Genomic DNA, 21,089 nt, shown 5'->3' with positions numbered 1-21,089 from the left:
GAACTGAAATTAAGCCGAAAAAACAAGGTCTTACTTTAGCTTAGCTTTATTCAATTCAACTATATTCAATTCGCTTAAACTCTTTCAGGACCTAACTCATTAATTATATCCGGACGTGAATGAAACTCAAAGCGTTTTGACTTTGAAAAAGTCCGGCCCTCTCAAAATCTACGATAGTCGGTGACCCGAATCAGGGAGACAAATTCTCAGGCGGGCCTAATCTTATTATGGGGGCAAAAAACTCAAAACCCAACAAAAAGACAAAAACCAAAGACCAAAAAGGCGGGAACATGATTTCCAAACATGGTAAAGTGGCCCCAACCAAATAAAATTGGCCCCTTAAACCTTCAATTATTCATTTCCCTTTTTCCCTTTATCTCCACCTAATTATATATTTTAATATTATTTCATCATCAACTAAATTCCTTCGCAAACCCAATTATTCCTCCTACCCATTTATTCTGATGATCATTTATTCTAGATGAAGAGTTTAAACATTTGCTATTATACTAGTATTGGCCTACTTTAGCACAAAAAGAAATATTTTTATTTCAAAAAAGGTAAAGAAATAATGGAGACGGACCGTAATGGATTTATCTAACAAGCATTTTAAAATTTTAAAAAAGAAAACAGGAAAATCTGGGTACTCACGTCTTCCCACTCCTTGAGTCCTTTCTTTGTTCTTCCTTACTGCAGCAAAAGAGGGAGAAAAAGCTTGGCGTTTCGAGAGAGAGAGAGAGAAATCGAAGACGAAACGGGTTTGCTTTGCATTTCGGATCTAAATCCCTACTTTTTTCTTCTTCTCATTTTCTCTCTCTCCAACATTTCCATTCCTTTTTCATCCAGGTACTTTAATTTTCAATTTTCGCTGATTTTTACGTTTTTTTTATGTGTTTTTAATTTAGTTGTTGTGTATTTTCTGGTAATTATCGTGGATTATTTTTTATGGAGTTTATTTTGATTATAGTATACCGAGTATATGTCAATGGATCCTCTGAAAGTTGTTTAAATTTCGAAATTGAGCTAAATTAGGGTTAAATTTGTCAAATTTGTTAGTTTATAGGTGTGTTGAGTGAGTTGAAAATGTCGAAAATGCGGAAATTTTAGCTGGTGCTTGAAAAATGTGATATTTATGGCCTTATGGGGTATAGGATGATGACATTCTAGCTTCCGGCGGAAAGGGGTGTTCTTTTCAGCTAGTTTAGTTGTGTGCATTACGTGGTTGATTAGCTGCGAAGGAAGCACTCACTGATATTTTGATGTGCGCATGATCAATCACTTTGATATGTTTTTCATGTTAGCGAAAGTTATACAATGGAATAGCTACTCCCTCCATTTCTGGATAAGGTCTGCATCCCCCATGGTAGAACATTCTAAGGAGGGTAAGAATGTGAAGCCGGAAATATTTGGGGTCACGAATAATAGTAACCACAAGTAATGGAACAAAGAAGGAATAAAACAATGTGTGAACCTTATTGTGGGACGGCGTTAAAAGTAAACTCTGAACCTTATTGTGAGACTCAATGAGGACATTGCTAAAATCAAGACTAGGTAGTATCGTTTGAAGTTTTGTGTGTCTTTTTGTAAGTTAAATTTCCGAGTGTTGAGCCGTGAAACATTGTCACATTCAAAAGATGAGTGTGGCGGAGATGTGTATGTTGAGGTGGATGTGCGGCCATACAAGGAAAGATCGATTAAGGAATAAGGTGATTGCAAAAAGGTGAAAGTGGTGCCAATAGAGGACAAGATGATGGAAAACCGACTAAAATGGTTTGGTCATGTGAGAAGGAGACCTATAGATGCACCAGTTAAGAGTTTGAGTTAGGAAGCTAGGAAGCTGGAGACCTGGGGAACAGAAAAGGTTGCTAGGGGTAGAGGGAGACCAAAACAGACATGGCTGATTTCTCGGGCTTGATGAGGGAATGGTGACGGGGAGTGCACAAAGGAGGGCAATGATAAATGTGGATTTTTAGTATTTTGACGTTATTTGAAATATTTAATGTTTTTATTTAATTTTATTAAAATTTATTTGTTCTTTTCGGATTTATTACACCTTTTTACCAACAACTTTCTTATATATTAATACTTGGTTTACTTTTAAGGTTTTTCGAACCCTTAAGTTTTACTTTTGTTTTCAAAATCGTTTTAATCTTTATTCTTGATATAAATTCTAAGTTTTTATAAAAGAAATCCGGACTTCGATTTTAAAACCTATAAGTTTACCTGACTTTTGTATTATGTTTCACTCCCCTTTTGTTTTTCACTTTCTTTTTTTCCTTTTTTTTTCGCATTTTGAGGTGTGCATTCACCCATGGGCGGTTCGAAAGGACGATTCATGTCAGCCGACCCCAAATCATATTGGGATTAAGGCTCTCATATTGTTGTTGTTGTAATAGTCAAATTGTTAAGACTTAACAGCTCTCGGAGGCTATAGTAAGCTAAAGTGCTAAATTGCTAAGGCAATGGTATCTATAATTGAGAGTTTGATGACGAGGATGTTAATTGCGTTGGCTGTTTACTTCTGCTGTTTTCTGTATCCATATTCCATGTCAGAGAATTTCTAAAAGTATTTTATAAAGGGTAATGTTATGACGTTATATTGATTATTGGTGTTATTTCGGCCAGATAACAACATTATTGAAGATATTCTGCTCATGGATATGACACAATCAGAAGAACATGGGTCATCAAACTTATATGATGAATCTTGCAATGGAGATGATGGCGAAATGGAAAGCTTGAATAGTGTGGCCAACAGTAGGACTAATCTATTACACCTCCTTTTTTGATTAATTAATGATTTAAGTAATATTTTAATTTTCTTAAAAAAAGAGTAGTACAAATCTGTATTTCCTTTTTGATGTTTTGCTTGCAATTCTCTTAGTGTTTTATCTTGTCTAATCGGATATTTACTTTGTATGTCTATTTAGGTGTGGTCGAGTGGTTGAATAGGCAGCTTCCTGATCTAAACGTACCAGCTGAGTCTTCAGTGGAGGATTTGAGAGCTTTCTTGCTAGACGGAACAGCCTTGTGTCAGTTGTTGAACAATCTTATCCCCGGAGCAGTTGAAATGGTTTGCTTCTTGAGTGTTCACTATATAGCTGTCCAGATATATACTTTCGATTAGTGGTATCCTTATGTCATCTTTAGCTTCTTGTGACATGAATGCCTCAATGCACTTCTGCTACAGGAAGGGAATTCTGAGGGAGAATCAATTGACGTTGAAAGGTTTCTATCAACTTTAGATAGAATGGGCTTAACCAAGTTCGAAGTTTCAGATTTAGAGCAGGTATATTTGGTTTCTGTAATATTTGCTTGTGCTTCTGATCTTGTGGTCTACTACTTTATGTAATTAAAGTAAAGAAGTCTTCGAGCATGTTACACCTTTTGCTTCTTTTTCTTTGATATCTTCCATTTGCATTTTTGAGAAACTACTACATTCAGTGAAAATGACCAAACTACGTACATATTACATACTACCTAAGTAGGATAGAAAGAGAAAAGTAAAAGCAAGTATTATTGTACCCTGAGTCTTTTTTTTTGCTATGTTTCTTAAATCTTGTGACATTTTTGTTGGGAGCAACAGTCACATCTGTCCTCTTGCTACTGACTCAACATGCCTTTTTTTTTTTTTTTTTTTTTTTTTTTGGTATTATATATCAATGGTTTTAAATTCGATCTTTGCTATTCAGCTTCTTGATATTTTTGATGAATGCTGGTCAACTCTATCTTCTAAATGTTGATCAGCCCTTAGTTTAAATAAGCGTGCTTCGGGAGCGCTTAAGCGTAAGGCTCAGTACGGCACTAGCCACAAGTCCACAACGCCTCGGTTCGGCTAAAGTGTGCCTTGTAGATAACGCGTAGCTAGCGAGGCATTTTAGAATGTAATTCCATTAAGAAAAGGAATGTCACAGAATATTTGTTTTAAAAATACAAAATTGTTTGCAAAAAAATAAATAAAACAGTGCATCTCATGTCTATGAGGTGCACACCTTTGCCTAACGCCTCGTCACGGCGGCCCCTTGTTGCCAAGATTCGTCTCACGCCTTTTAAATTAGGATGTTCACCAGCATTTAGCTCATACCTTATATTGTGATTAATATGCAGGGATCAATGGCCAATGTTTTGAAGTGCCTGCAGGTGCTTAAAAGTAGTTATAGTTGTAATAATGGTGTTGAAACTAATCATAATGGTGAAAGAAAGAGATGGAAGTTACAAGAGATGGAAGGTTCCAAGGGGACTGATGCTGTGCAAGTAGATATTCAGCACTCTACAAAGCTTGCTCCAGATAAACGAAGGAATTCCTGGGAGTCAAAGTTCCAAACTGTACTTCGCAGTACTGCATTGTCGGGTATGGTCATGGTTTGTGGAAAATTGTGTTTTTCCGTGATAGTGTAAGTTCACCTAGTGAGAACAAACTTTCGGCTGTTAAATCCTCAATTAAAGGCATAATTTTTGGCTGTTGAATATCTGTCGCCATATTGAAAGTCTCTTTTCTCCCTCCTCTGTAGTCTGTACTAGATTCTGCCATGCTGCAACTGTTATACGTTTCATGCTACTTTCAACTTTTGCCGTGTTATGTTTGACTGTATCTTCCGCATTAAATTGGACTAATTCAAAGTAGAGTAGGATTAGCTTCCCTTATCTTCACATAACCTTTTGGGGCTTCAGTTAACATTTTGTATTTGCTTTGTGTTGCACTGCACTTATAAAGATATATTGTGTTGGCCTAGACATCTCTTATCTGGGAGGAAGGGGTTGGTGACATCCTATTTATTGGGCTCCCTTTCTTGCTTGTGTGCCTTATCAGTTATCACCGTGTGCAATGTCACACTACTCACTTCAACTATTCGGGAGTACAACACCGGGTAGAGAAACTAATACTGCATGTTTGGGTAGGCCAGTGGGTTTTGCTGATGATGTTTAATCCTTGATACCTTTGATTATTAACTTTAATTGGAATGCCTATGATGCATTAAAAATAAGTTATTTCATCTGAAAAATGATGTAAGAATGTCATTTTGGCAGAAAAAGAGAAGTTATAGCTGTAGCTGTTTGCGTTTGTGCTCTTCTATCAGCAACATATACGGATGCGATTTGTAGGCGAAAGTAACATTAGACAATGAATAATTGATGCATGTGAATTGTACAGTAAATTAGCTATGTGGTTGCATAATTGTTCTATATCCTGATAAATGCTCACTTAACAACTACAATAACAATAAAGCCTTTATTCAGAGACGATTTGTGGGAAGCTAAACATGAGTTTATAAATGGAATCGTTATTGTCAAGTGCGACCCATATTCAAAGATGATTAAGTTGTTTATAAATGATTGTAGAATTAGTGAATGGTTAGTAGATCACTTCACGCAGTTGGTAATATGTCCTTTTAAATTATATTTTATGCTTTATACCCCCGTTCTCTCTGACCGAGCATGATGTTCTTGTTCCAGGAACCCTTGGCCCCGATATCAAAATATCAGAATTGACGAAATGGAATAGCTTAGATGTAAGCTTGCTGATTATCAAGCACAAGTCAGTTGTGACTAACTGACTATTACAAATGTATGTGTTGTCATTGTCAATAGCTGTTTGTGATTGCAGAAAGTACCCACACAGTTGCTGTTTAGCATGGTTGACAGAGTCTTGGACGAAAGTTTTGACAGGAAAAGTGGGGATGTGCCACATGTATGTGTTGTTTCTTACAATGTATTTGTTTTATGCTTGATTAATCTATGTTTTACTTTGTTTTTTAACATCGTATCTGTTGAATGCAGCGTGTGGCAGGCCTCCTAAAAAAACTTATACGAGAGATAGAGCGTCGATTTTCTTGTCAAGCAGAAAAGATAAAAAGTGTAAGTTACTCAAAATCCTAAATTTAAAAGTTCACCGTTTACTTAAAGCGAGGTTTTCATGATTGAAATGTTTGCAGCAAAATAATCTCTGCAAAGTACGTGAAGGAAAGTTTCAGTCTAAAGTTAAAGCTCTTGAAACACTTGCTGTTGAGCTACAAGAAAGTGAGGTATCCCTTGTGATGCTGTGGTCTCAGTTATTTCTTGTAGTGCTGGACTCCGAATGACTTTGTTTTTATCTGGGTTCATTGTTAGGTTGCTGTAACCCATCTTAGGAGGATAAAGGTGCATGCTTAATCTTATCTTTAGTGGCTTTTTATATTTTAATGTGATTTGATTATCGGATATGCCAGTATTGTCTCGTTTCTAAGCTAATTAAGGTTCATGGCATGCATGTTTCCAAAAGGTCCTCTGCCTGCTGCAGTTGGGTTATAAGAACATAGAAGATTTTAGTGTTAATGTTATATAGGATAAATCCATTACAAGGAATAATAGATGCCTAAGAGATACCATTTAAGGAGAAGCTAGAACATGCGAATTCTATTGAATCAGATAAGTACTATAATTGTTTGTGAAATATATCCCTGATTTTCTGTTTCAGACGGAGAAATCTAGATTAGAAGAAAAGAAAAAACATGGTGAGCAAGATGTGGTAAGATTAGCAAGGGAAAGGGATGAGCGTGATTCTGAAATCAGAGCATTAAAACAAGAACTGGAAATAGTGAAATTGTCATATGAGAAGCATGTCTCTACTTTAGAGAGCGAAGCAAAGAGCACTGAAACTGAGCTTCTGCATAAGATAAATGAACTTCAGTGTAGTCTAGAAGATTCAAGGAAGAACGAGAAGCAACTTGAGGAAATCTCAGAACAAGAGATTCAGAAATTTAAAGGCAGAGAACTTCGTTACAATTGCTTTATTGATTCCCAATTTAGTGATATACAGGTTTGATACTATCTCCTCCTCCCCCTCCCCTTGCTAAATGTTGTGTCAAATGTGTGCATATATAAATTGAGATTTTATCTAATTTATGTGATATATCACTGTACCACACAGGGACTAAGAATGACCTTAGATTCCTTGAAGATAGATGTTCTCAAAACAAGAGATTGCTATCCTCTTGAATTCCAACATTTAGGTACCTCTGGTCCCTTGTGGTTCTTCTTACAAGCTTCCCATCAATCATCTACTTATGAAATTATATCCTGGGCAGGTGCAAAGCTTAAGGAGCTGGTGGATGCTGCAGAAAACTACCATGTGGTTCTTGGAGAAAACCGAAAGTTGTACAATGAAGTTCAGGACTTGAAAGGTAATTCAGTACTGCTCTACTATCGACACTGCTTTGTTCAAACAGTAGATTTATTTGTTCTACTATCGACACTGCGCTACTATTGGCAGGAAATATTAGAGTGTATTGTCGTATAAGGCCATTTCTCCGAGGCCAGAATGAAAAGCAGACAACTATAGAGTTTATTGGTGACAATGGGGAACTTGTGGTTGCAAACCCTTTGAAACAAGGAAAAGACACCCGTCGATTGTTCAAGTTCAACAAGATCTTTGCTCCTGCAGCCAGTCAAGGTAATTGAAGTTGGTAGAAAGAACTATGTCAGACTTTTTAGTTTGGTTAGTTTGGTGAGACACAATTTATTACTAGCAAATTTTAAGATATCCTTAAATGACTTGGGTTCTATTTCTGTCAGAGGAGGTGTTTGTGGATACTCAACCATTAATCCGATCTGTACTTGATGGCTATAATGTCTGCATCTTTGCATATGGCCAAACTGGCTCTGGCAAAACATACACTATGGTAATTAATTATATATGGATTATTTACTTTGCTCAGTGCATTACATGTTACATTTGTGAAAAAAATTCATCTCACAATTTTCCCCTTTTTATTGTATCTAGACTGGACCTGATATGACCTCAAAGAAGGATTGGGGGGTGAACTACAGAGCATTACATGATCTTTTTCAGATTTCACAAAATCGGAGAAGCTCCATCTTGTACGAGGTTGGGGTTCAAATGGTTGAGATCTATAATGAGCAAGTCCGTGATTTGCTTATTTGTGACGGGTCTCAAAAAAGATATCCTTTTGTTTGTACAACATTGTAACTGAATTTGTTTGGTAGTTTGTTTATTTTTTTACAAATTACAACCAATTTTTTTTTTCCAATTTTTTAAATATAATGGTTCCGACTTTTTTTTTTACCATTTTGGCGTCCATGAAAGTCCGAAAAACCCTTTTCTTATTAGTGCATCTGGAGGAGATGGTACTATGCTAGTTAAAAGTGTGTGTATGACTTGCAATGTGTGTGTAATAAAATAAGGTTTATAATCATTTAACTGTTCTTTTTTTTTTTACTCAAATGCAAGCGTGGAGAATTCTTTTGAGCATGTGCTTGTATTTCAGCCTATATGTTAACATAGAGCCATAGGTGTTGAACTCAGGGTGTACCAGATTCGCTTGGTACCCTACGAATCGCGAATCGTTAAGAGCGAATTTTATTTTGTACTTCAATAAAAATACACGTAACACACATTCTGTAAGAGCGAATCGTGAATCAGTAAGGGCATATTCATAGCGAATCTGGTTGAACTGACCTTTTAAGAATTGAGACTTACAGAGTATGACACATTTTTCTATTGCATGCTTTGCATGCTTTTATGTTGATTGAATGCTGTTTTTGACACAAGTTACTTCACAAATTTATCTTTTGTGTCCATGTTTTAGATTAAAAAGGTACTATTATTTGTCTTTTCATATATGAGAATTTTTCTTTAACTTGCACACGCTTGGGATTTGGAGCACTACACAACCCAACGGCTTGGCTGTACCGGATGCAAGTATGCATCCGGTTAAGGCTACTAGTGATGTGCTCGAACTCATGAATATTGGATTCATGAACAGAGCTGTTGGTGCCACAGCTCTAAATGAACGCAGCAGCAGATCTCACAGGTTTGGTTTGCTGATTTTTGTCAAAATTTCTTGCAATTTTTTTTTTATTATTTATTATTTATTTATTTATTTAATTTGCGGTAATATTTGCAGCATTCTTACCGTCCATGTCCGTGGCACTGATCTAAAAAGCAACTCGGCTTTGCGTGGTTGTCTTCACTTGGTTGACCTGGCGGGAAGTGAAAGGGTTGATCGTTCTGAAGCAACAGGAGATAGGCTGAAGGAGGCTCAACATATCAACAAATCGTTGTCCGCTCTCGGAGATGTCATTTTTGCGCTAGCCCAGAAGAACTCTCATGTGCCATATAGAAATAGCAAACTTACCCAAGTTCTCCAAAGCTCTTTAGGTATACACTGATCTCTTTTGCACTTTTGCTTATTACTAAATGATTTCATGATCCTACACTAATTAATGTATATCCAGAGATCATTTTTCCTTTGGTTAGATATTGACGCTGGGATATATATTTGTGACATAGGTGGGCAAGCAAAGACATTGATGTTCGTCCAGCTTAATCCTGACGCCGAGTCTTATTCTGAAACTGTTAGTACTCTGAAGTTTGCTGAGAGGGTATCTGGGGTGGAGTTGGGTGCAGCACGGACAAACAAAGAGGGAAGAGATGTCAGAGAACTAATGGATCAGGTTCTGTTTGTTATGATGTCTACTACATTTAATTAATCTAGAACACCTGTGAGCCTGAAATATAGTGTTACTTGTGAATGATGTGATGCAGTTTCAGTATTTTTAGAAGACATTACTTTGAAGAAAATGTTAAATTTTCACACTGTATTTTAGTTGATCTAGGTTACTGTCTTGTGAAGTTGTTAAATTGACTTTTTGATTAGGAGATTAGAAGCGGTATTGTAACCAACTCGCTTGCAGTTACGAGGTATACTATAAAAGATAAATCTTAAAAATGAATGTTACACTTGTGAAAAGCAAATTTAAAAGCATCATTGCGTGCTTTAAATGCTTGTTAGTTGATACTATGCTGGATCACCTATCGCGGTGAAATTGTCAACTTTTCACCTTTGAAATGACTGAAATAATTTCGGGATATCAGATTTGTCTCCGCTTTGGCGTAATCAATAGAAAAATGATTCTTATCATACACAACTCTTTCACCAAGTTACTATGCCAACATTTGATGGTATATCATGTCACTTTCTATACTCTTTGGTTGATATGATTCATGTTACCGCATTCTTTGGTTAATTTTATATTCGTCAGCTATCAGTGCACTTATTTTAAGTTCATGGCTGATAGGATAAGTTGGCCTTGAACCCTGTTTTGCAGTTAGTATTATTTTTTTTTATTCTGTTTTCTTAATATTTTGAAGGTGTCATCTCTAAAAGATACTATTACAAAGAAAGATGAGGAAATTGAGCGCTTGCGTCTTGCCAAGGCCACTGCAAGCAGCGAGAAACGAGGTATGAACTCGCTCAGGATTGGGGTTTCTTCTCCGAGAAGGCACTCGGTTGGGCCAGCGAGGAATACGCGCAGATCACCTGGTCAGAGTACCAGAGCAGCTTCTGATCAAGACTATTGTTCAGAACATAGTGATAGACATTCAGAAGCTGGTTCACAGCAGTCAGTTGAAGAACTAAAAAATCAAAGGGACATCCTGAGGCATTCCAATCTTCCTTTATCTGATGCAAGTCAAAATCTTAATGATGACATAGATCTTCTGGGATTTGGTGATGTGGATTCTGAAGAAAGGCTAAGTGATATATCTGATAGTGGCCTTTCTATGGGGACTGAAACTGATGGTTCTATTTCCAGTGTCGTGGAATATACACTTTTTCCCGAAGCGACAAAACCATCTGAAAATACGGATAAGTATGTGCATCTATCACTCAAGTTTATATTTGTGTTTGGTTTTAAATTGCACAAATTACACCATGATACTAAATCAAGGTTACACCGTTGTATTTTATTCACATTTGTTTTCATGACGGGATGTGAAACATAGATAAGGAAGTTGATTTTTTCTGTTATCTTAATCTAGTAATACATCTGGACATCTGGTAGTAGGGTCACAACTTACATATTACACTGTTTTGACAGATATTATGGCATTCTGACAAGGGCGATTAGAACATATCCAGCCATAAAGCAATTTAACCAATATTTTTTGGAATATTGCAGGTCCACTGTACCGTCCAAACTTCCCAAGCCTCCATTGAGACAACAAACTGGGCCTTCTCGGTTATCACTTAGCAAAGCACCTTCCAAAGCTGTAGTATCAAGTAAGTCTATATTCAAAAGTTTAAATATGATATTTGTTTGCTTGTTCTTCATTCAAACTGAGCTTTTTTCTTTCTTATTAAAGTTCTTTGGTGCTTGCCATTTTATTTCCTGTCTGAGTTGCGACTTGTTCTTTGGAAAAAGGGAAGAATTATAATAGATTATATAACCCGGGTATATTTTTCTTCAACAACAAAAGCAAGTAACCCTAATATAGGATTAACCCGTCCCATCATTGTGGATGAGTAAGCAGAGAGGAAGTTTAGAGCTTTCACATCACCTTGGAAGTTGGCTTTCAGAAAGAATATCCCTTTGAAGCATTAATTCGAGAATAATCAATTCTAAGGTCATCAACATACTAGAAATTCCTATGGAATGTTCTATGTATTAGTTTCCGTAAGATTGACAGAAATCCTGCAATATTACTGCCCAGTCAAGGTGTCATGTTAGTCTTCATGTTAGCTATTACTTCATCTCTGTTAATCTATTGATTGCTATTCGGCTGAACAGGTGCTAAAAAGATTACAAGTACAAGCTCTTCATCAGTGAAGCCAAAAATCAGGCCTCCCAACGGCTCCAAGCGGTGGCAGTGAGCACCTTCATGATGCAATTCTCTTGCAGCAACCTGTGTTCTGTAGCTAACCCGTCACCTAACGACCTTAAGCTTTCTTGGTCTTAATTATGTCTCTCTTGCATAATGCCAGTAGTGTTAATCCTTCAACTCCTTGTCTTGTAACAAGTTGTGTGTATTATAGGTGTTATTTAATTGCGGTTTATTTATCCGCCGATTTGGTGCTCTAAGCATGAGGCTATGAGTTCATTACTACTTAATCCTGACACAGGCTTCAGGACTGTTGTAATTTATGCATATCATTGTCTTCATGAAAGCTTTGGTAGTTTAAGATCATGATATTGTACTGTTAAGAGTATTTTTGTATAGATAAACAACAGTCACGATGTGACGATGCTATCAACCAAAAGGATCAGAAGAATGATGGAAATGCTGCATGAACACACGAGGTAATTTAGGGTGAATCAATTTTAATTTTGGGGATATGCTAAGCCTACTGACAGTTGTTGAATCACTTGTTCTATTTCGTCCATTGATTTATATTTTCCGATCCTGCCTTGGCCAAACTAGTATGGAGTAGTTGGTCTTGTCTAAGGCGGTGTTACAGTGTATAAAGCGGATTTAATCACCAAGAAGTCATGATGCATGATATAGAATGCAGGAAACTACCTTGAATTGATGGAAGAATTAGGAGTTTCGAGGTTCTATACACACTCAACAGTCATAGAAGAATTATAGAGAGAGATAGAAATAGTTGAAAGATTAAGTTTGTATGGAGTTTGTGTATAAAATGATGAATGAATCAATTACAATTGCTGAGTATTGCTTATATATCACAATTTGACAGCTAATTCCTAACTAACTGCCAGCTCACTTCCAACAAGTTTTATAACAACTTTTGGCGCCAAACCCAAAGTTGTTATTCAAGTCTGTTATTTAGTTATTCTGTATCATATCTTCCTCCTTCAGAAGAGACTTGTCCTCAAGTCTCAGCTATCTTCTGGATAAACTCAGGATACTGTTGCTCAATTACTTCAGCAAATTTCCAGGTGGCATCGTGTATTGGAAACCCTTCCCAATGTACCAAGTACTGCACTGTAGCTTTGTTTTGCCTCTTTACAGTCCTTTCCAACACATCTGCTGGTTGAATAATATCATCACTAGAAAGCTCTTGCATCCAGTTTGGAATATGAGGTGCAACAGGAAGATTTCCTCTGAATGCTTTCAACTGAGACACATGGAATACTTTATGAATTTTAGCAGTGCCAGGAAGAGTCAATTTATACGCAACCTTGCCCACAGTGTCTTCCACCTGAAAAGGTCCATAGTACTTGGGTGATATCTTCTCACTCATCCTTTGTTGGACTGACCCTTGCTTGTAGGATTGTAATTTCAACCACACCCAATCTCCAACCTTAAACATTCTTTCTGTTCTTTCTTTATCAGCCCGAGTTTTCATTCTGTGTTGTGCTTTAGTCAATTGTTGTCTGAGCAAAGCTAACATAGCTTCTCTTCGTTGCATAGTCCTGTCCACAGACTCCACTGGAGACTCTCCTGGTAAGTAAGGAAGATGAATGGGAGGGGGTTGGTTATATACTGCCTCATAAGGGGTTAACTGAATTGCAGAATGGTAAGTGGTATTACACCACCACTCAGCCAAAGGGAGCCAAAGTACCCATTCCTTTGGTTTTTCTCCACACATACACCTCAAATATGACTCTATGCATCTGTTGACTACCTCTGTTTGACCGTCTGTTTGAGGGTGGTAAGTAGATGATAACAACAATTCAGACCCTTTGCAAAATTAAATAAAGCTTTCCAATCGGCTAGTAAAGATTGCATCCCTATCACTTACTATGCTTCTTGGCCAACCATGTAATCAACACATTGTCCAAATAAGACCGAGCCACATCCACAAATTGAGAAAGGATGGGATAAAGCCATAAAGTGTGTATATTTGCTCATCCTATCAACCACAACAAAGATGACTTCCTTTCCCTGAGATTTAGGTAACCATGTGATAAAATTCATGGAAATGTCTAACCACACTTCAAAGGGGATGGGCAATGGTTGCATAACCCTGGATAAGCGTAAATGATCATATTTATTTGCCTGGCATGTAACACGATGCGACATAGTGACTTATATCTCTGGTGATCCCTTTCCAAATGAACAATGCTTTGACTCTCCTAGTGGTAGCATCCCTTCCCGAATGGCCACTTTGAGATGAACTGCAACCAATCTAAAATTTTAGTCCTCAAGTCGATCGAGGTCCAACCACAATTCTTCCTTTTTTCCTTAGTAAACCATTAACCAACTTATAATTGGCAATCGTGGCAAGTTCATTTTGCGTTGATGTATCATATTGCTCGAGAAAACCATCAAGTGCATAATCGTGTTGAATCCTTTCGGATAAATCGATTGGGCTCGACAAAGCTAGACAAAGCAACTCGTGCTGGTAGCCTAGACAGAGCATCAGCAGCTACATTCTCTTTTCCAGATCTATAGTGTATTTCATAGTTAAATCCCACGAGTTTGGATAACCATAATTCTTTGAAATGGTGTAGAAATCTTTTGTTGCAATAACCACTTTAAACTTTTTTGATCTGTCATTATGATAAACTTTTGACCCATGAGATATTGCTCCCATTTTTTAACAAAGAAAAAACTATGGCCAATAACTCCTTTTCGTGAGAGATAATGTTTGCCATTTAGGACTCAAGGTTTTGCTAATGAAAGCCAAAGGATGTCCCCCTTGCATCAACACAGCCCCAATACCACTGTTTGATGCATCAGTTTCCACAATGAATGGTTTATCAAAATCGGGTAATGCTAACACAGGAGCACTACTAAGGGCATCTTTAAGTTTCTGAAATGTCATGGTAGCTGCACTATTCCAAGCAAATTCCCCTTTCTTCAACAACTGAGTAAGGGGTTGACTGATTATTGCATAATTTCTCACAAATTTTCTGTAATACCCTGCCAAACCCAAGAAGCTCCTCAACTCCTTGACATTCTTGGGTGCAGGCCAGTTTGCCACTGCCAATACCTTATTTCCATCAGTTTCCACCCCTTTTCCAGAAATAAAATGCCCAAAATATTCCACCTTATCAATAGCAAAGGAACACTTACTTCCTTTGGCAAATAAATTGTTTCCTCTCATTAATTCAAACACAACAGCTAGATGATGCCAGTGGTCTTGCAAGGACTTACTATACACCAGTATGTCGTCAAAGAAGACAAGAACACATTTCCTCAACAAGGGTTTGAACACATTATTCATCCAATTTTGAAAAGAAGCGGGGGCATTTGTCAACCCAAAGGGCATAACCAAGAATTCATAGTGGCCAACGTGGGTTTTAAATGCAGTGTTAAACACATCACTCTCATGCACGCTTAGTTGGTGATAACCAGCTCTAAGATCTAACTTTGAAAAGACCATAGATCCTGCCAATTCATCAATCAACTCATCCACAACTGGGATTGGGAATTTATCCTTACAGTCCTCTTGTTTAATTCCCTGTAGTCAACACACAAGCGCCAAGACCCATCCTTTTTTCCCACCAATACTACTGGAGAAGCAAATGGACTGCAGCTGGATTGTATGATACCCTGGTCTAGCATTTCTTGCACCAATTTTTCAATGATATCCCTTTGCTTAAGGGGATACCTATATGGCCTAATATTGACTGGTTGTGCATTAGTCAATAGAGGAATTCTGTGATCATATATCCCTCTACTTGGTGGTAAGTTAGTAGGTTCTGCAAATATATCTTGATATTTTTGCAACAAATTCTTGAGTGCCACAGGCTGTTCAGTCCCTGTTGTCATTTCCCGATTGCACATAGAATCTAAGGCTCTTCTCCCCCATTGTTGCTTACTTGTAAGAAACACAAGTGAGCAGCATTATCCATCAACTTTCCAGGGGGAGTGCCTGCCACTGCTCTAACCTTCTGAGGAGCTAACCCTCTCAGTACATGTCTCCTGTTATTAAAGGTGAAATCCATTCTTAATTTTTTGAAATTCCAGCTAACTGTGCCTAGGGTACTGAGCCATTGTACCCCTAATAGTATATCACAACCACCTAATGGTATAATTAGCACATCCGTCTCAAATTGGGTATTTTGCAATTGCCAAGAAATTTTTTTACTCATAAGTTGACATGGAAATTGGCTCCCATTAGCCACTGTCACAGACTGTGGTTCAATAGTATCCAACCTACATCCCAACTTCATTGCCATTCCTTGATCCAAGAAGTTATGTATACTCCCTGAGTCAATTAGAATATGTATGACTTTTTTTCCTACATAACCCGTGACCCTCATAGTCTGAAACCCAGGGCTTCCAGACAGTGCATGCATTGAAATGCAGGGATCAGATCCAACCATTTCATATCCCACATCAGTCTCCTCAGCTGCAACACCCGCGAATTTCCCATTTTGACATTAAAAATTTATTAAACCGTTTAACCACTTTATTATGTATTTTTTGAATTTGAATTATTCAATTTAATTAATTTTATGTCAAACACGATTTTTATAAACGTATTATATAAAAGTAATATTTTAAAGCTCATTTATATAAAAATACGTATTATTAAATTATATTCGTGAGGCATAATTTATGTAAGAATAAATGTATACATATTTTTGGTCGGATAATAATAGTGACAGTAATAATAATAATAATAATCTTCGTCTTAACATCCGTCTAGCTATAGACCGTCACATTTCACTTTGTACCCACTTTAATCTGGAGCAACCAGAATTTGACAACAAGCTCACCCTACCAACTCCATTCTTCCCTCTTCTTAACAGTGAAGTCAAATGCTTTCTGAAGCTTGTCACGCTCCTCCAGCATCTTAGCGGCATCAGCCTCCCCAGCCTCAACCTTGGCTCTCTCAAAGAAGGATCGCCTTTTCATTCGTCCTCCCTAAGTTTTCGCTCAAAGAAGGACCGCCTTTTCACCTCAACCTTGGCCCTCTCGGCTTCCTTCTTCGCAGCGAGCTCAAGCCCGAGCCGCTCAAGCCGAGGGGCGCCTTCGCCATGACCTTTTCTTGCTCCATAATATGAGCACCGCCATATCGGCCACTTCGCCAATCTTTCTAATCAAGGCGGGGAAGGCTTCGGGGAAGAGGAGACGATGGCGGCATCTTTATCACCCGTCTGCGCAGGTCGCTTCTCAATACGCCATTCAGTAGGACCGGTAGACGACGGTGGTTGATCTACAAAAAATTCGGACAAAGCATCCATGTCAACGTTCATTGACATGCCGGAGAGCCCGTCATTAGGAACGCCTAATGAACCGGCTAAATCAACCACGGTTAGATCTCAGTACCAGGCTTGGCCTTCTTGGCCGGAGGACCCATTTCTTTGCCGCCTCGGTAGCGAGAGCAGTGAGATAGTAGTAGCATGCGGCAAAATGGTAGTAGAAGCGGTACGTCTTTTTCCTCTTACGTAAGAGAGGAGATTCCTCCGCCACGGTGACCTCCTCATCTGTAATATCGACGACCACCACCGTCTCCTTTTGACCGCAGGGATTGGAGGTTGAACCGAAGTTGACGCCGTCCGCCGCCGAAGACGTTGCTTTTAAGCTTCCGGCGCGGCACACATTCACGCAACCTTCGCCTGGGCCGCCGTCACATCTAGGGCCTTCAACTGCTGATCCATGAGGTCGTTTGGCGCCGGTCTGCGATCACGTGTATCGGCCTTCGGATGCAACTCAACAACTTTCTTGTCCTTGTCAAGTCCCATCCTCTTGAGAATATCCGCAGACAGATCCGGGCCAAAACGGTCTGTAAAAGAAATGGAGCAAGAGTTAAGTAAAAGAAATAAATCAAGGTTCAAAAACAACAACATTAAAAGCAGAGATGGGCCTCACACCGACCCCACTCACCCTGTTCGAGGGCCGGTTTGGTACCCCAATGGTCCATTAGACTGCCGGTGATGTTTGGCCAAGACGGTGCGGCCAAGAATGTTTTTTCCGAGTTCGTTGTCATTGACGGTTCATCCGCCTACAACGTCCCCATAGGTCGAGTCACCTTGAGTGAGGCCGATGCTGTGATGTCCATCCGGGCTCTGACATTGATGTATGTCTCGGACCGGAGGGAAGCGCAAAAGCTCGTCTCAAAGGACGAAAGAGACAAAACTGTCAATGTCCAAATATCTGCCAGAGGGTGTAACATGCAATCCCTCAAAGTGGCGAAGAAATCAGAGAAGGGGAAGAGCACATCCTTACAACAGGATGATGATCCGATGAGCACCAACAGCGTAAGCATGGTCGAGGGGGCCGAAACCGAACAAATAGAAATTGACCCAGGGCACACCGTAACTATCGGTGTCGGTCTGGAGCCAAAGTTCAAAGCCGACCTCCTGGACCTGCTGAGGAAGAACAAAGACGTCTTCGCGTACTCAGCCGCCGAGATGCCAGGTGTGAGCCGAGAGGTGATCGTTCACAAGCTGAACGTACTCTCCAACGCCGCCCCGTCAAGCGTAAGATGAGGAACTCCTCGGCCGAGAAAGATGAGGCCATCAAGGCCGAGGTAGACAAACTGTTAGAGGCGGGCTTTATCATGCCTTGTACTTACCCTGAATGGCTAGCAAACGTTGTAATGGTAAAGAAATCATCAGGGGGGTGGAGGATGTCTGTTGATTTTACAAATCTTAATAAAGCATGCCCTAAAGATTGCTATCCCTTGCCTCGAATAGATAGCTTAATAGACGCAACGGCAGGCTACACTATGTTGAGCCTCGCCGACGCCTTTTCAGGTACCATCGGTATTCATGGCCGAAGAAGACATGCCTAAGTGCGCATTCATCACCATACACGGCACATACATGTATAAAATGATGCCGTTCGGTTTGAAAAACGCTGGCGCAACTTACACTAGGCTGGTGGACAAAGTGTTTCAAGATCAAAAAGGGCGAAACATCGAGGCTTACGTCGACGATGCTATTGTAAAAAGCAAGTCCGAATGACCACTTGGCCTACTTGAGCGAAACGTTTTGTTCACTAAGGAAATACAAGATGAAATTTAACCCAATGAAATGCAACTTCGGTGTCCGGGCAGGGTAAGTTCCTCGGCGTTTGTCGGCGCCAGGGGAATTGATGCCAATCCGGAGAAAGTCCAAGCAATACTGGACCTACCGGAGCCGAGGAATCGAAAAGAGGTTATGATGCTGACCGGGAGAATGGCGGCTCTCGCCCGTTTCATCTCTCGGTCAGCCGACAAAAGCACCCCATTCTTCAAAGTGTTGAAGGGGAATAAAGACTTCACTGGGGGAGGAACAGAGCACGGCTTTCAGCAACTGAAAGATCATCTTCAAACTCTCCCGACCCTGTCCGTGCCGATCTTTGGGGAGACGCTATATCTATACATAGCGATTACCTCGGCCACGGTCGGTCTTGTAATCATCGAGAAGAAGACAAGCAAAGAACACCCAATCTACTTTGTCACCATACACTGTTGCCGCCGAAAGAAATTACCCGCCGATTGAAAAAGCACCTTTCTTTGTCGTCGTTGCCGCAAGGAAACCGAAACCTTACTTCGACGCACATCCCGTGACGGTCTTAACCGACCAACCATTGGAGAAAGCATTGGAAAAATTTGAACAATCCGGCAGGCTCATCAAATGGGCAAGAGAGCTATCCAACTTCGGATCCAATACAGCCGAGGCCCTCGATAAAGGGCGGTACACTTGCGGACTTCCTCGCCGAGTGCACATACCAAGAAGAACCAAACCCCGGAGTTTGGGAAGTATACACCGACGGTCCTCCACGGCGAATACTCAGAGCCGGCATCCTTATCATCAACCCAAACGGGGACGAGTTTGAGTATGCCTTGAAGTTTACCTTCTCGGCCTCAAACAACGAATCCGAATACGAGGCGGTGATAACTGGAGTCGAGCTAGCTAGAGTCTGCGGAGCAGAGCACATTGTCAAGACAGACTCACTATTGGTTACTAACCAAATCAGAGGAGAGTTTGAGGCTCGGGACGACGGGATGGTAAGATACCTGGAAAGGGTAAAAGCCGACACAGCAAAATTGAAATCTTTCCAAATCCAATGCATTCCCAGGTCTGAGAACAACCGAGCCGACGCTCTCTCAAAACTTGCCAGTTCAAGCATCAAGAATGTCAGTCGAACCGTGCTGGTGGATATCAGGAATGCTAAAAGCATCACTGAGACCGTCGTCATGGTGGGCGACATCGAAGCCGAGACGACGTGGATGACTCCGATAATGAAATTCAAACTTACAAATGAGTTACCGGAGGACCGCAGTCTCTCCCAGAAGATTAGAAGGATCGCCGCAAGGTACTTGGTGTTCGAAGGAGAACTATACAGAAGGTCTGTGATAAGACCACTTTTGAAATGTGTCGGCCCAGCCGACGCGGAGCTCATACTGACAGAGATTCACGAAGGCATCTGTGGACATCACATGGGGGCAAGAACGCTAGCCCACAAAGCTCTCCGAGCCGGCTACTTCTGGCCTACCATGCTTGAGGATTCCAGAGCTAAGACCAAGAAGTGTAAAAATTGTCAGATGCATGCTCCGGTGATACATGCACCTTCCCGAGACCTACAACCGGTGCTTAGTCCCCTTCCTTTTGCACAGTGGGGGATGGATTTATTAGGGCCATTTCCAACGGCCTCCGGAGGAAGAAAGTACCTGATTGTCGCCGTTGACTACTTCACCAAATGGGTCGAGGCGTCAAGCGCGGTACTGCCAAAACCACGGCGGCCGTAAGAAAGGTAGTCTGGGAGAACGTCATAACTCGATTTGGGTTACCCCAAGTCATGGTGTTTGACCACGGCCGAGAGTTTTGGAGTGACACGGTGATGAACTGGCTAGAAGAGCTCGGTATCAAGTTTGCATACTCCTTCGTCTGCCACCCTCAGAGCAACGGGCAGGCGGAGGCAGCTAATAAAACAATCCTAAACGGGCTGAAAAAGAAGGTTGAAGATCTAAAGGGAAGGCGGGCCGATGAACTACTCCGTCCGGCCCCCGTGGTCCCTTAGAACCACGGAGAAAGAAGCAACGGGGTACATCCATTCCACCTAGTCTATGGGTCTCAAACCGTCCCGCCAATTGAAGCATCGGTGCCGACATTCGAAGGCAAACCTTTGACCCGATCGAGAATGAGGAAGGCCCGAGAGTCTCCCTAGACCTGGTCGAAGAAAGCCGAGACACGGCACGGCTTAACTTGGCAGTATATCAAAATCGAATGAGAAGAGCATACAATCGTAGGGTCCACAAAAGAGACTTAAGAGTAGGAGATCTAGTCCTAAGAAAGTCAGCCGCCACCAACAAAGGAAACATCCATGGCAAAATGACGGCCAACTGGGAAGGACCCTACAAAGTGGTTGAAGAAATGAGGTCGGGTACATACCGGCTAACAGACATGGGGGGAGTGCCTCTAATGAGCCACTAGAACACCGACAATCTTAGAAAATACTTTGT

The 21,089-nt window shown here is 40.2% G+C and overlaps 2 protein-coding genes across 2 annotated transcripts; one reads left to right on the top strand and one right to left on the bottom strand.

The window, feature by feature from the left end:
* Window positions 1-625: 625 nt before the first annotated feature.
* LOC141638526 (kinesin-like protein KIN-14J) lies at window positions 626-11,965 on the top strand. The gene is made up of 22 exons (XM_074447936.1): window positions 626-846; window positions 2,626-2,757; window positions 2,931-3,073; window positions 3,191-3,289; window positions 4,108-4,351; window positions 5,455-5,510; window positions 5,606-5,689; window positions 5,779-5,856; window positions 5,934-6,023; window positions 6,109-6,138; window positions 6,455-6,796; window positions 6,908-6,989; window positions 7,065-7,160; window positions 7,250-7,429; window positions 7,552-7,658; window positions 7,760-7,938; window positions 8,646-8,810; window positions 8,904-9,157; window positions 9,290-9,453; window positions 10,151-10,650; window positions 10,960-11,060; window positions 11,569-11,965. Exons 2-22 carry the CDS (start codon window positions 2,655-2,657, stop codon window positions 11,649-11,651), a joined length of 3,180 nt encoding a protein of 1,059 aa, XP_074304037.1. The 5' UTR covers window positions 626-846; window positions 2,626-2,654; the 3' UTR covers window positions 11,652-11,965.
* Window positions 11,966-12,611: 646 nt separating this feature from the next.
* On the bottom strand, window positions 12,612-14,279 carry LOC141638305 (uncharacterized). The gene is made up of 3 exons (XM_074447708.1): window positions 14,174-14,279; window positions 13,908-14,092; window positions 12,612-13,244 (listed from the first exon to the last, which is right to left on the bottom strand). The coding sequence occupies exons 1-3, from the start codon at window positions 14,277-14,279 to the stop codon at window positions 12,612-12,614; spliced, it is 924 nt and encodes a 307-aa protein (XP_074303809.1).
* Between the last annotated feature and the right edge of the window lie 6,810 nt (window positions 14,280-21,089).

Source organism: Silene latifolia, unplaced genomic scaffold (assembly GCF_048544455.1).
Source record: "Silene latifolia isolate original U9 population unplaced genomic scaffold, ASM4854445v1 scaffold_20.1, whole genome shotgun sequence".
Taxonomy (NCBI): domain Eukaryota; kingdom Viridiplantae; phylum Streptophyta; class Magnoliopsida; order Caryophyllales; family Caryophyllaceae; genus Silene; species Silene latifolia.
The sequence above is the reverse complement of the archived record's forward strand: the minus strand, read 5'-3'. Positions and strand labels throughout refer to the sequence as shown.

Bases quoted from the DNA above. Each gene is read 5' to 3' on its own strand.
- LOC141638526 (XM_074447936.1), top strand. From the start codon at position 2,655: ATGGATATGACACAATCAGAAGAACATGGGTCATCAAACTTATATGAT. The intron at 3,290-4,107 runs GTATATTTGGTT...ATTAATATGCAG, and splicing joins AAGTTTCAGATTTAGAGCAG to GGATCAATGGCCAATGTTTT. The intron at 5,690-5,778 runs GTATGTGTTGTT...TGTTGAATGCAG, and splicing joins AAAGTGGGGATGTGCCACAT to CGTGTGGCAGGCCTCCTAAA.
- LOC141638305 (XM_074447708.1), bottom strand. From the start codon at position 14,279: ATGGGAGCAATATCTCATGGGTCAAAAGTTTATCATAATGACAGATCA. The intron at 14,093-14,173 runs GTTATCCAAACT...TGCTCTGTCTAG, and splicing joins CACCATTTCAAAGAATTATG to GCTACCAGCACGAGTTGCTT. The intron at 13,245-13,907 runs GTTGGACCTCGA...TCTGCAATTCAG, and splicing joins GGAAAAAAGGAAGAATTGTG to TTAACCCCTTATGAGGCAGT.